This window comes from Trematomus bernacchii, unplaced genomic scaffold, assembly GCF_902827165.1.
Source record: "Trematomus bernacchii unplaced genomic scaffold, fTreBer1.1, whole genome shotgun sequence".
NCBI lineage: Eukaryota > Metazoa > Chordata > Actinopteri > Perciformes > Nototheniidae > Trematomus > Trematomus bernacchii.
The window spans coordinates 334,182-349,396 of NW_022987633.1; the positions used below are offsets into that span (position 1 = coordinate 334,182).

Sequence of the window (15,215 nt, forward strand, 5' to 3'; positions counted from 1 at the left end):
TTTAGACCCAACATGGAGTAAATAATGTTTTACAGCATTTCTTAGAGTGCTGAGAATTCTTGTGGACAGTTAATTAATCCTTTATCTATTTACATTGTTGGGCTTAAATGTGTGGAATTGGCCTATAACTTACCTCCTATTCGTTAGGTTAGATTTTCTGTAAATTGTAGTTTCTAAGCAGTAGTGTTTTGGTGAAATATGAGGTTTGTTTGTTTGTTTGTAGCCTTTATTTAACCAGGTTAACGATCTCTTTTTCAAGGGAGACCTGCGGTACATTAGTTACACATAAAAACAACAGAAAACAAAAAGGACATCACAACATAATTACAGGGGTACAAATTAGCAACCTATTCACAGTGACAGGTATCCAATAACATTTCATCCAGCCGTGCTTTAAAATGATGCAAGGGAATCAAAATGCTCAGTTTCAATGTTTTTTGCATAGTGTTCCAAGCTAGAGGAGCAGCGCACATAAAAGCTTTAGTACCTAAAACAGTCCTAGCACTTGGCACATGTAATAAGAACACATCCTGGGATCTCAGGCAATAGCTACTTGCCACTCTCCGTGAGATCAAAGAGCATATATAAGTCGGTAGTTTACCCAGCATGGCTTTATATATGAATATGTACCAATGACTGAGCCTCCGAACAGTAAGTGAAGGCAGACCTGCCTTGGCATACAGGGTACAGTGATGAGTAAGTGCTTTACAGTTAGTAACAAATCTCAGAGCACTGTGATAGGCGGCATCTAACCTTTCCAGGCAATGGGCAGGTGCATTCATATAGATCAAATCACCATAGTCCAGCACAGGTAAAAAGTTCACAGTGACTAGCCTTTTCCTGGCTTCAAAAGAGAAACAGGACTTGTTTCTGAAAAAGAAACCTAGTCTAACCCTCAGCTTTTTAAGCAGATTAATGACCTGAAGTTTAAAGTAAGACAATCATCAAGCCAGATACCAAGGTATTTATAACAGGTAACCACTTCGAGTACTTGTCCTTGCATAGTAACAATATCCAAAGCAGTCTCTGGTGTCTTTTTAGCTTTAGAAAAGAGCATTACCTTGGTTTTATCAACATTTAAAAGAAGCTTTAGTTCAGAGAGCTGAGTCTGAATAATGATAAAAACAGCCTGTAATTTAACAACAGCCTCCTTAATGGAGGGACCTGCACAGTACATCACGGTATCATCCGCATAAAAATGTAAAGTAGCTTCATCCACATTTTCACCTAAACTATTGATGTAGATGGAGAATAAAAGTGGACCTAAAACAGAACCTTGAGGAACACCATTAGTAATGTTTAACCACTCAGAAGACAGCCCATCAAAGTGAACACATTGGGACCTTTCAGAGAGGTAGTTCACAAACCACCCCACTGCATGGCTGGATATGCCAATACTGAGTAGCCTCTGCTTTAAGATGCGATGATCGACGGTGTCAAACGCTTTGGAAAGGTCAATAAACAGAGCTGCACAACTCTACAAGTATTTTAGATAAAAAGCAATGTCATTCACCACTTTCATTGTCGCAGTGATGGTGCTATGTTGCTTTCTGAAGCCTGACTGATGTTTACATAGGATATTATTTTTACATAAAAACTCCTTTACCTGCTCACTCACTAGGCGTTCAAGAACCTTGGCCAGAACTGACAATTTAGAGATGGGCCTATAGTTATTTAAAACAGTTGCCTCCCCTCCTTTTAGTAGTGGCAGGACATACGCTGACTTCCATACTTTTGGAATTGTATTTGTGCTGAGGGAGAGGTTAAAAAGAGTAGTGAGAGGTGGAGCAATAAAATCTGCAGCTATCTTTAAAAAGAAAGGTTCTACGTTGTCCGGGCCAGCCGGTTTCTTAGGATCTAACTTAGATAATGCTTCATGAACAACATTTACAGTAAAAGGAGTAAAACTGAAAGGGTTTTCCAGACCACATTGTTCAGAGTCACAGACTGTGGTGTTCACAGAAGCAGAGTTAGTCACAGAATCAAAAATAGAACCGCAGGACACAAAATGCTCATTAAAACAATTTAGCATAGTAGCCCTGTCCGATATAGAGCCAGATGCTGTGGTAATGCACGGAGGTAGCTCATTTCGGATCTCACCGGTGGATATCGATTTTATGGCTTTCCAAAATTTCCTAGGATTATTTAGGTTTTCTGTGGTAACTGACAAATAGTACTTAGACTTAGCACTTTTGACATGTGAAGTGAAGCTATTTCTTAGCTGCCTAAAACGCAGCCATTCTACCTCTGAGCCTGATTTCCTAGCCTTTGCCCAGGCCTTGTTTCTCTCATGTAGGAGACTGGACAGTTCAGCAGAAAACCAAGGATTGTCTCGTCCCTTTACTCTAAAAGTACGTCGGGGTGCATGTCTATCTATAATTTCCATAAAACCAAGATAAAAATAAGACCATGCAGTTTCTACATCAGCACACAGATCGATTTTACCCCAATCAAACCCAAACAGATCATGAACAAAACCCTGCTCCACAAAATGTTTTATGTCCCTCTTAATGATAATACGAGGTTTAACCTTTTGGACCTTAGTGTCCCTAATTGTGGCTACAACACAGTGGTCACTCACATCATTCGCAAATACTCCCACAGATGAGTATTTATAGGGAACATTAGTTAGAATGAGATCAATTAGGGGACTTAACGTTAGGGCGAGTAGGACTGTCAACAACCTGAGTAACATTTAAAGAGATACAAAGGTTTTTAAAATCCTCTGATACTACAGTTAACCAGTCCCAGTTAAAATCTCCAAGTAGCACTATTTCCTTATAGTCTAGTTGCGATAAAAGTTTTGCTAGTGAAGACAAGGAGTCCTTGACAGCTGAGGGGGTCTGTAACAGCCCACCACCATGACTTGTTGCCCCTTTGCCACTTCTATATTTAAGGCTAAAAATTTGAATTGCTTACTGACAGATTTGGAGATCAATGTGGTTACACTGAACTTATTCTTAACACAAATGGCAACTCCACCACCTTTATTAGGCCGGTCGGTACGATATACATTATAACCATTTAAGGATATGTCAGAGGCCAAAATAGTTTTATTTAGCCATGTTTCTGATAACACAATGACGTCAGCGTCAGTCGAGCTTGCCCAAATGCGGACAAAATCTAGTTTACCTAACAGACTGCGCACATTCAAGTGGATGAAACCCAACCCAGACCTAGCTTTAAAATCAGCAGGAGTAGCGATCTGACTACTACTACTGGGCGGACCAGGGATAGGTTGAACACTTCCTGACAGTAATAACAACAACAAAACCAGGCATCTTTTCCTCTTAATCGACACGCATACATTTTCATCTACTTTAGAATCACCGGAAAAGTCTGTGAGAGTGTGATTAGAGTTTAAGAAGCAGTCCTGAAGTACCATCATCGCAGGCAAACAAAAAAGACAAACATATTTTGTCGAGCAGATTGTCTGTGACAAGGTGACCGGTAATTGTTTGTGTAACACATCCGATCCTTTGCAGGGGATGCCCACTGCGGGTGGCAGAACAGACCTGAATAGCTGTATAGCCTCAGTGATGTACATGGTTGGTCCATGAACAACAGGAGCTGATGAGGTAATGCCTAACACTCCAGCAGGCCAGAGACAATATCTCTCCAAACATCCTCCCATTTTCTCTGCTCTTCTGTATTTGGCTCATATTTCTGATAAACAGTCATTCATGTTGCTCAACCCCATGACATCACTGCTGTGTTCAGGGTTGTCTTGTGACTGTGACTAAGAGTTTTTGTCAGTGGCCCAGAGGGGATCCCTTGCACTCACATGTGTGCTGCTGATTCCCTCCAGCAGCAGCCGGGTGACCTCAGCCTGCCGGTCGAACTCCGTCTGCGCCACACGCAGATCGTGCTCCGCCTGCACACAGATGTGGAGGGGCAGGAAAGACACATTTAGAAGATTGTATAAACATATTTAACTGTATCTAGGAGCATTCAGAAACAAACAATATCCACTAGTGAAGGTACTTACTTTGTCCACTTCCTCACTCAGCAGCTGAGAGAAGCAACATGAGGACAGAAAAAAAGCAGGCATCAACACTGTCTCATTAACACTCACACTTCAATGCAGGAAATCACCAATCTGAAACTACGAGGAGCTAGATGTGGGTTAGTAAGCTCAAACTACATTCAGGATGTTCTTCAGCTAGCCTGTTACTATGACAGTTTCAACCTCAAGTTTAATGGAGGTTAACTTGATCTGAACCACTGATCCCAGGCCAGTTTGAAGCACCCATTTTAAATCAAACATTTAAAAACTGTTTATTTAATTTAATGTATTTTATTAACCTAATTATAATTCAACTTTTTATTTGACTAATTTATATTCTGTGTGCAATAGGCAAGATGCAGGAGCCACCAGTATCAGACTTTACTAATCAATGTCCTGATCATGTTTTATAGCAACTGATATGCCAGATTTAAAATGAGAGCAATCAACACATGTCTGACTTCACTTAGAATGTAACCTTCATACCAGCTTTTCTCTCATTTGGGAGATTAACTGTAACATTAACCGCAATATTCTTAAAAGCATGATACATGTTAGCGTCAGCATTAACATAATACTGGACCTTCCAAACAACAGGAGCACTATCAAATACACTCGATGAATAATCTTTGAAACTCTCTGAGACTTCATTATCTCCATGGCTAGTGATGGCTTTCCTTCCAGGTGCATTCAGGGTCTCTCAAACAACTCTGTTCATATGCATTCGATGTATTGAATACAACATATTTATGTTTGTTTTAACCTATTTTAATCAAGTGAGATTTTTCTCATTACATATGACCGTCTATCCTCTTTACTGTTTTATACTTTGTGCTGTAATTTCTGTAGGAAAGCGCTTTACAGATAAATCATTATAATTACATTTTTAAACCAGGCCCTCAAAGGTGCCTAACCAAGCATATAATGGTCATTTGGTAAAGTGTCTTTATGCCTTTTACAAAGAAGAATGTTTGCGATCTGAGAAACTGAGCTGGGCTGAAGTGTGTGTGTGTGTGTGTGTGTGTGTGTGTGTGTGTGTGTGTGTGTGTGTGTGTCAGCTGCAGCAGTTGGCCAGCAGCCTGAACCCTTGTTGACCTTTACTCTACTTTCTGCAGCTGCTCGCTCACCAATGCCTGTTGTACAGCGCCCTCCTGTGTGTAACATTTCACATTTAAACGTTATTATAATATGTTTGACCAATAGGTAAAGCATCCTAACCACAACACAGACTAAATGACAGGAGACTCACTACCACTATCACCAGGACCTAATCTGGTTCCTGCTCCCAGATGTTCCAACCTTGATCTGCTCGGCTGCAGCGGGATCCGTCTCCAGATCCCAGCTCTCCCAGCCGCTGTGCAGCTGGGTCAGTTACAGAGCAACACAGAAACGCTATAAATGTGATCACTTAAGCTGACATCACAGAGAACATCCATGTTTCACTGCACTTCTTACTTTCTCATTTTAAGTCTACATTTTCTCTCTCAAAGAAGAGCGTTTGGCTCTGTTGCTCTGAGCTTAGCTCTTGCTGAAAGTCTATGACGGCTTCAAACCTGTGTTTTAAGAAAACAAAATCACAGCATCTCCCAAACCCCAGTGCTGTGTTCTCAGAGGCTCAGCGTTAAACTGCACCCGAGGTTTGGGCTGAACCGGGCTGCTGTGTTCTGTAGAATCACCAACAATGCCACTACAGATTTTTTAAAGTATTTCCATTTTTGTATTTGTTATACTTCTACTTCATTTCCTTCACCACTTTATTTAGGTCAGTAATTCGAAGATAAGGATTTTACAAAAAATATGATACAATGTTATGGATTAAATGACAGCTCAACCTTAACCCACTAATGCCTTCAAATTCTACTTAAACTTTGCTTTTAATAAAATGTTGCTGTGAAATGTTTGGTTTTTGTGACCAGTTGGACTCATTAAGGCCATTGTTTCCCTTTATAAGTGCAACTACGGAAGTGGATTGGAGTCTTTCAGAGCCTGTCACAGTTCCAGATCATACCAGTGTAAAGCTATATGTACATTAGTAATCATAGTTTTTCTATGTCAAAAAAAGTATAAACAGCATGCAACAATATCAAAACTTGCTAAACATGCTCACTTTATTATATTTGTGTTGCAAAGGTCATGCCACAGTCTGACAAGCATAACTTGTTTAAGAATTCAAAATGCAGCCCCCACTTCAATCCATAAAGCATTCCAAATATATATCATGTGCAGTGCTCATTAGTCGCCCTCATCCCATGCAGTTTAAATATACTGGGACCCCAGCAAGGCAGCGTTACACTGGTGAGTACATGTGAAAGGATTTCAGGAGCCTTTTGCTTTATTTACATTATTTTAGTGGTTTGAGTAAGAGTACTTTTTAGAAATTCTAACAATGTATTTTTGAAAATGTATGAAACAAAAAAAAGTCTCCATACCTGTTAAATAACAAACTAACTTTCTACGAATAAATTCAAGATGTTTTTTAAGATAGACTACATACTGTACATGTTCTGAAGCCACTGTGGCCTCAGGATGCTTCCGACACAACATTCAATAGCTTTAGCCAACGAGCTGCTGGGTCAGGTGAGGCTGCAGCAGCTCTGTGCCCTGATGTGAGCTACATCATCTGTCTTTTGGAGTATGTGGTGTTCTAAGGCTCTGTGTCTGTTAGCATGTTAGCCTAGCTCCTGCTGGGTGACAGACCCTGCAGTTTGTGATGGACTCTTACCGCTGATGCACTGGCAGAAAGAACATAATTGCGAGGCCTGGTCTCCTGAAAATCAGGTGCAGCCTACAAACAAGAGCAGGGAGGAGGAGACACATGTTGGCACAGTCATGCATTACAATCATAGAGCAGAACAACAAAAACAGTTAGCCAAAAGCAAAGCAGCATGAGCAGAACACTGAGAACACGCTGTGGTGTCTCATAGCAACGCGGTGCAAATTATTTATGACTGGATCATTTATTAATTGCTGTTAAAGTATAAATAGAATGCTTTAGTAAGTTTTGCTTTAACTTGAACTTATTATCCTCACAGGATCATTTTATTAATTTGAAGCAGACTCAGTCCAGTCTGCAGCTGTGAGAGGGTCTCCATCCTTTACTGTACGCCACTCAGGATTTCACAGGTTCACTTTGAACCTGCATAGATCATCATGGTGAGCTACGCTGCTGAACACATTCTAGGTGAGAGATCCATAATGCAGTACCAGAATCTCAAGGTGTTTATTTCACTTTGGGCTTTTTCCCATTATTATGCTGACCTTTTCTTCTTCTATGGATAACCCTTACATATTTTTGACTGCTGAATATGTCAAACAATGCTTACCCTATTGAGAGAGTTCTATCACAATTCTTTTGACATTTCTGATCTTTTCCTTATTATTCTAAATCGTCTTATTTGTTTGATTATGTATACAGTTTTAGGTGGCTGAATATTATTATGCTTCATGACACCAGCGCTAATGTTAGCTCAGTGCAGCCTGTGTGTTCTGGCTACAGACACAGCATCGTGTGGTCGGTATTAAGAGGCTTTTCTTTTTGAGTTACATGCAACAATGCAGCCAGCAGAACATCTGAGAAGCTTTTATTTCCTTTTAAAGATGCTGTTTTCTCAGCACAGACATGCTATCTGAAGAAGTGCAACACAAGAGCAACACTGACTGCAGAGGTTATCGTTGAGAAAGCGAGACTTTATGATCTGACATGGAAATGCAAGTTGTTTGCTTCCTGCTATTCTGCCTGCCATGTGTGATATAGACTGTAACTCTCTTCTTTGGGCTTTTGCAGTCATGTAATGTACAGATAGCTAGCACAAGATGCAGCACATTAACAGTGTGCTTTCATAAAAGTAAAACAAATGCCAAAGTTTCCTCACTGCTATCACCTTCTCTCAGCTATAGCATCAGCAGACACAACAGAACAACGTTTCATCTTACCGCTGCTTTGGCTTCTGCCTGCTTGGCTTTTTTCAGGCGTGCTTTGCAGATGTCGAGATCCAGTCGCCGATTCTCCATTAGTCGCCTCTCTTTCTAAAAAGGGGACAGGAAGCATCCAATCAGAAACCAGGGACCTGCTACAGAAAACAATCTTTGAAAAACTAGGTTTCTATTCAGCTAACAGCACAGTGAAGCTCTCTACAAAAATAAGCTCCAAATCTGTTTTATTGAACAAGTGAAAGTGATGTCCATGGCAGCATACCATCATATACTCCTGCTGTTTCTGTTGGGGTTCATACCAACACAATGTCTAACAGTATAGTATAGAGGAAGTCTTACTGATATAGTCCTCCAGTCTCCTTCCAGGAAGTTCCGTAGAGGAGTGAGGAAGGTGGCAGCTGAGGTTTGGAGGAGCTCACGCTCAGCCCCGCCGAGTCTCTTCTGGTACTCCCCCACTGTGATTAGGGTGCTGCCTGCACATACACACATGCACACACCTATTACAAATTATGTCAAATCAGACCAACAGATGTTTTGGTTGCCTAGAGTAACTAAAAGAGCTGGATAACAGTAAAGATCCGGCAGTGGCTCAGTCAGTAGGGGCTTGGACTGTGAGCCGTAGGGTTGCCGGTTCAAGTCCCCGACCAGACCTAAATATGGAGTGTGGACTGCTACTTGGAGAGGTCCCAGTTCACCTCCTGCCCTGCCGTGGTGCCCTTGAGCAAGGCACCGGACAACCCCCCCCACCCGCCTCACTCCCATTGCTCCCCGGGCGCTGTACACTAGCTGCCCACTGCTCCTAGTACTAGACTCCTGGTACTAGGATGGGTTAAAAGCAGAGAACACATTTCACTGTGTGCTGTTTGCTCTGCATGTGACCATTAAAGAGGGTTTTCATCCCTCCAATTCTATCTATCTTCTAATGTAACCGAGCTGCTGCTGGCCACGCCCCTTTGGAGCGTCTGCATGCAAGCAGTGAGCTCTGTGAAGAGAAGGCTGTCTACCAGCAGAAACTCAGCTAAACGCTGCAGTGATTTAACGCCATATTAGGTTCCAAACCACATCAAGCATTATTTCTGAAACAGTATGGAGCTCAAAAGCTTTCTCTCTCACAGGTTTACCACAAGGCAGTGGCGAGCCGTGACTTTTATACCTAGGCCCTCTGACCCCCTCCCCTTACCTCAAAAAGAGTTATTACGTCACAGCGTATACTTCAGCGGAATATCAAAACCACGGCACGGGGTGCAAAACGCATCAATGACAGGCTGTGGTGTCATTGACAGCGACCCTCTACCACACAAAACAACACCTGCAAATAACCCAATTTGTGTTCTTTGAAATTGAAAAGGATATTGCATTGTGTTTGTTACTTTCGTTGCAGTTGTATGTTTTAAGTGTAATTTGGCTTGGATTCCTATTTTGTATGGACATGCTTTTATTTTGAAGGCGAGTTTACGCTGTTGACAGGAAGTTGTTGTTGCTATGGAAACAAGAAAAGCTTCACAGCGGGCGGAACTTGTCATAAAGTCCGCGATAATAAAACCCACCCATTTAGAGGGAAGATATGATTGGTCAATTGTAGGGTCAATTGTACTGTCATTTGACATTACTCTCTCCTTCAGTTACTGTAGCGGGCCCTCCGTGAATGTACAGCAGGACCACCAATCAGCTCCTGTCTTCACAGTAACTCGCAGAGACGGCTAAAAGGAGCTTCTTTCATTTAACCCTTCACATTCAAACAGAAACTGAATAGGCAGATTCGAAGGATTTATTTATTTGGAAATGTTATTTTAAATACAATTAAATCAAGTTATTTTGGTAAAACTAATGAAAAATATATATTTTTTTAATGTTTTTAAATATTATTTTGTAGAATATCTTAGGCCCTCAGAGAGGGCCTAGAGGGCCCTAACGGCTCGCCACTGCCATAAGGTGAGTGAGTACCTTTCATATCCAGCTTCTTTACACATATTCTCTCCAGTACAGTGTTAGCTCTGAGTGTTAGCGATGCTTGCTAATGTAAACACAGACCATGGGTCGATCTCAAGTTACTTATTCATCATTTCCTCGCTCCTCGCTCTCACCGGAAGTAGATTTTTCTGCACCATCTTGAGGAGCGTTCCATGGCGCTTATTAGTGCCAGAGGACCGAGGATCGAGGATTGAGTTTATACAGTGTTTTTTTTCAATTCATGTATCATCTAGTTAAAAATATGCGATATATCTGAACAACAAAGTGGACAAAAATCATTGTATTAATTTATTGGAATTTTTTTTCCTGATCTCCAATTCATTTTTATTATGAACACAATAACAGGAACAGCTATTTTCGTTTTACATTTTTATTTATTGTCATTTCCATTCAGTCACAGCTGAGACATGAATTACGTGATTTGGCTCAGTTTAACAGCCAACACAAGTGTAGTGCCGTTACTTCATGTTATTTTTATGCCTACAACAATACCGTTACGATAACGCAACCTCTGTTCACGTTTATTTAGCCCACAATATTTCTGTTATGCTTTCTCTTCTCTCAATTATTTTCTTTCTATTGCGCACTCAAAGAAATATTAAACTAGTGTTTGTTTATACATTTTAAGAATGGCTTTTATCTGTTTTTGAAAATGAGTTCTTATTTTATTTTTATTTATTTGGGTCTACAACAGCAGGTGAGGAGGGGGGGATTGTTTGTGTGTGTCAGACGATCAGCTGTGCGGCGTCATCACAAACGGACGTCGCTTCACGTGACGCTCCGAGGAAAGGACGTCTCAATGCTCTTAAAACACATTTCCTTGCTTCTTCTCACTTCTCGTGGTTTCCTTGCGTCTCTCCATGCATCCCTGGTGGGAGGGACTAAGACGCAAGTGAGGGACGCAGGGATGGAAGTTAAGAGAAGTGAGACGCAGCTCATATTACTTCCAAAATGCGTCACGCATTGTTTCGGACACAGCAACGTTTCTGATAGGGAATGATAGGTTGGGACGTGGGCGGGACATTTCCAGGAGTTCAACGTAAAGCCAGCCCACATTTTAGTAATGTAGTCATGACCGCAGCAAATCTGGATCAGCTCCGTTGTACCTCCATTTTTAGAGATGTGGGTAAGGAGGGTTGTATCTTCTGACACTTTGTGAGTCTCCTTACACACCGGGGACACATATTTATGTATAAAAGACATCATTCCATAATAGGTGACCTTTAACAACTATCAAGTACTTCATGAACACAAAGCACACATACGAGCAGCAACATGAGTTTGAGTGGCAGCACACTGACCGTACGGGGTCCCGGGGCCAAACTCGCTGGCGGCCTCCAGCATGTACTGGCCCAGCAGCTCAGGGTTGGTGGCTCTGGAGGGGAGCTTCTTATCCAGCTTATCATAGATGAACTCCTCTATCCGAGCACCTGGAGGAAAGGGTATAGAGATCATTGTGAGACTGAACACATAAGGTGAAACATTCAGACTCAGAATAGAGCGAAGTTGCATGATAAAGTGCAGAATGGTTTGTTCTTCCAATGGCTTGGGTCCATTAAAATATCAGTTGTATTAAAACATTTCTATTTACTATACATTAAAATGAGGTGCTGGTGTTGGAGGCAGAGTGTCCTAAGAAGGGTCCTTGAGGCTTAAAAAGAGGGCTTAATGCAACATGACAGAATGCTGAATTCAGCATTCCCATGAATGTGTCCATGCCCAGCCTTTATTTTATGCTAGCCTTTATAAGATATTAATATTAGTGATACTAGCACAGCTTATTTTTAGAATGTAACCATGAAGGCAGTGTTGGCTGCAGCCAATCAGAAAGCGTTTACAGGTGTCTTCCTGCTCATCAGTAATTCAACTTCATTTCTCTCACATACACATCTACATATACACTTCACCTGTCCCGTTACCAATCAATGGCAAAATGAAAAAGGTTCTTATTTATGGGTTAACTATCATTTTCGTGTTGACAGGTGAAACAGTATGTTTTGTAAATGAAGGCTGGGCGCCACGCTGCAGGTCTATATGCCACAGTGAGCTGCACTCATTGAGGAAGGGAGTGTCCTCACACAGCAGACTTACCTGTGTGGTCCACTGAAGCATGGAGGTGAAAAAACACAAAGATCAAAGTTAGACATTACAGAGAGCCATGCTACTACAGTCTGTCACAGTTTAATGTAGCACCATGACTATGGTGTTCTTTTTGTGCCTCTATCCTGAGCACGCAATGAAACATTTTGAGCATAGAAAATGTTATTGAGCGCGCAATTTAACATTTTTGAGCACAGAAAAATATATTTTGCAAGCACAATTGACTCTAAGCCCTCTCACAAACTCCTGCTCCGTGCGCAAGCAGACCGCTGCACGCGCTCTCCCTCCCTCTCTCCCCCTCGCTCAACCTCTCCACCCTGTGCGCGCGCTCAGGTCTGCCTGCGTGCTCGCTCAAGTTGGCACAGCGTTACAAATGTGCCACAAAACCAACCAATCGGAGAACTCGAGAAGGTCAATTCTGATTGGCTGTTTCGTCTCCAATCATATCTTCTATCTGAGATACGGAAAGAGAGGGATTTTAGGTTGCCATCAAGTTTGGCCAGTATAATACATTTCTAATGTTAAATAAATGAAAACCATTCACAGTTAAGAATTAGATATCAATTATTAATGACATAAATGATTGCATACATTTACAGTTTCTTATTTATCCAGTATGATAGATTATGAGCTACGTACGGCTACCAAAGTATAGGGCATTTGACACGTTTCGCAAAGAAGTAAAAAAACGACAAAAAAAAACGACCACATTCATCTGAAGGAGAGAGAGGAGTTATTGTCATTACAATGTCATTCCACCATTATCTGAGAAGAAATCCTTTTAGTGGGTTAAGTACATTCTTAGATTAAGTGAGAAATGGATTTCACTTATGTTTGACAGCTATCATACTGGAGAAATAAGAAACTGTAAATATGCAATCATTTATGTCATTAATAATGAATATCTAATTCTTAACTGTGAATGGTTTTCATTTATTTAACATTAGACATGTATTAGTCTGGCCACACTTGATGGCAACCTAAAATCCCTCTCTTTCCGTATCTCAGATATAGAAGATATGATTGGAGACAAAACAGCCAATCAGAATTGACCTTCTCGAGTTCTCCGATTGGTTGGTTTTGTGGCACATTTGTAACGCTGTGCCAACTTGATAATAATGATGTTAAAATATATAAAAGTAAAATAAAAGCACGGTTAAAAAAACACAATATTAATAACATATTAAAAGCAGATCTGAGAAGGAGATGTATATGTTGTGATTTGATCACAAATATGAATTCCATGAGGATGGAAAATTATCAAATCAAACAAATAATCATTTTGTTATTGTTTTGTACATTACATACACCACACCAGGTGTAGCCTGAGTTTCACGGCTGTATTTCCACTCTTACTCGGGTTGGGCTGCAGCAGCGCCTCGGTCTGTCTCAGGATCTTCTCGGTCCAGTTCTTGGTGCTGTCGGCCCGGCTGATCAGGTTCTCCAGGTGAGGGTCCAGCTCCGTCTTCTCAGCCTGGCCCAGCTTCTCCTCTGTGAACTGAGAGACACACACACAGGTTTAAGCTTCTTCCTGCGGGCTGGAGGGGTTGACCCTAAGTGTAGAACTAAGCGTTTAAAAACAGCTTTGTTCCAGCAGCCATTGCACAAGTTAATAGGTCGTAGCAGCGTCGCACAGATGCTATGGAAGCAATTTGTATTTATGTATTTATTAATCAACTTTCTTGATGGCTCATGTTTGTACAAGTGGTTTTTAAATGTTTATAAATATGATGGAGCAGGAAGTACTTTTTTCAGAGATTTGTCTGTTGTCTGTTAGTTTAGGTCCAAAAGGGTAAACCTTGCATTATCATTAAGAGAGAGACACAAAATATTTTGTGGAGCAGGGTTTTGTACATGATCTGTTTGGTTTTGATTGGGAAAGAATCGATCTGTGTGCTGATGTTGAAACTGCAGGTCTTATTTTTATCTTGGTTTTATGGAAATTATTGATAGACATGCACCCCTGCGTACATTTAGAGTAAAGGGACGAGACAATCCTTGGTTTTCTGCTGAACTGTCCAGTCTCCTACATGAGAGAAACAAGGCCTGGGCAAAGGCTAGGAAATCAGGCTCAGAGGTAGAATGGCTACACTTTAGGCAGCTAAGGAATAGCTTCACATCACAAATCAAAAGTGCTAAGTCTAAGTATTATCTGTCAGTTACCACAAAGAACCTGAATAATCCTAGAACATTTTGGAAAGCCATAAAATTGATATCCACCGGTGAAATCCGTAATGAGCTACCTCCGTGCCTTACCACAGCATCTAACAATGACATCCTGTCTAAACATCAGTCAGGCTTCAGAAAGCAACATAGCACCATCACTGCCACAATGAAAGTGGTGAATGATATTGCTAATATCTTAGATAAAAAGCAGAGTTGTGCAGCTCTATTTATTGACCTTTCCAAAGCGTTTGACACCGTCGATCATCGCATCTTAAAGCAGAGGCTACTCAGTATTGGCATATCCAGCCATGCAGTGGGGTGGTTTGTGAACTACCTCTCTGAAAGGTCCCAATGTGTTCACTTTGATGGGCTGTCTTCTGAGTGGTTAAACATTACAAATGGTGTTCCTCAAGGTTCTGTTTTAGGTCCACTTTTATTCTCCATCTATATCAACAGTTTAGGTGAAAATGTGGATGAAGCAACTTTACATGTTTATGCGGATGATACCGTGATGTACTGTGCAGGTCCCTCCATTAAGGAGGCTGTTGTTAAATTACAGGCTGTTTTTAATATTATCCAGACTCAGCTCTCTGAGCTTAAGCTTCTTTTAAATGTGGATAAAACTAAGGTAATGCTATTTTCAAAAGCCAAAAAGACACCGGAGACCACTTTGGATATTGTTACTACGCAAGGAAAAGTACTTGAAGTGGTTACCTGTTATAAATACCTTGGTATCTGGCTTGATGATTGTCTCTCTTTTAAACCTCAGGTCATTAATCTGCTTAGAAAGCTGAGGGTGAAGCTAGGTTTCTTTTTCAGAAACAAGTCCTGTTTCTCATTTGAAGCCAGGAAAAGGCTCTGTGACCTTTTGACCTGTGCTGGACTATGGTGATTTGATCTATATGAATGCACCTGCCCATTACCTGATCAAGTTAGATGCCGCCTATCACAGTGCACTGAGATTTGTTACAAACTGTAAAGCACTTACTCATCACTGTACCCTGTATGCCATGGCAGGTCTGCCTCCACTTATGGCGCA

General features: G+C 41.1%; 1 protein-coding gene across 3 annotated transcripts in view; it reads right to left on the reverse strand.

Moving 5' to 3' along the window:
- sh3glb2b (SH3-domain GRB2-like endophilin B2b) overlaps positions 1-13,505 on the reverse strand; it is a 40,934-nt gene extending 27,429 nt beyond the window's left edge. The window contains exons 1-8 of one of the 3 annotated variants that reach the window (XM_034133061.1): positions 13,367-13,505; positions 12,002-12,013; positions 11,212-11,340; positions 8,279-8,412; positions 7,940-8,032; positions 6,729-6,791; positions 3,989-4,012; positions 3,785-3,874 (exon numbers count right to left, since the gene is read on the reverse strand). In XM_034133061.1, coding sequence (XP_033988952.1) covers positions 3,785-3,874; positions 3,989-4,012; positions 6,729-6,791; positions 7,940-8,032; positions 8,279-8,412; positions 11,212-11,340; positions 12,002-12,013; position 13,367 — 546 coding nt within the window. In that variant the 5' untranslated portion in view covers positions 13,368-13,505. The remainder of the gene's footprint in view (positions 1-3,784; positions 3,875-3,988; positions 4,013-6,728; positions 6,792-7,939; positions 8,033-8,278; positions 8,413-11,211; positions 11,341-12,001; positions 12,014-13,366) is intronic. The other 2 variants (XM_034133062.1, XM_034133064.1) reach the window with 2 other exon arrangements.
- Positions 13,506-15,215: the final 1,710 nt, after the last annotated feature.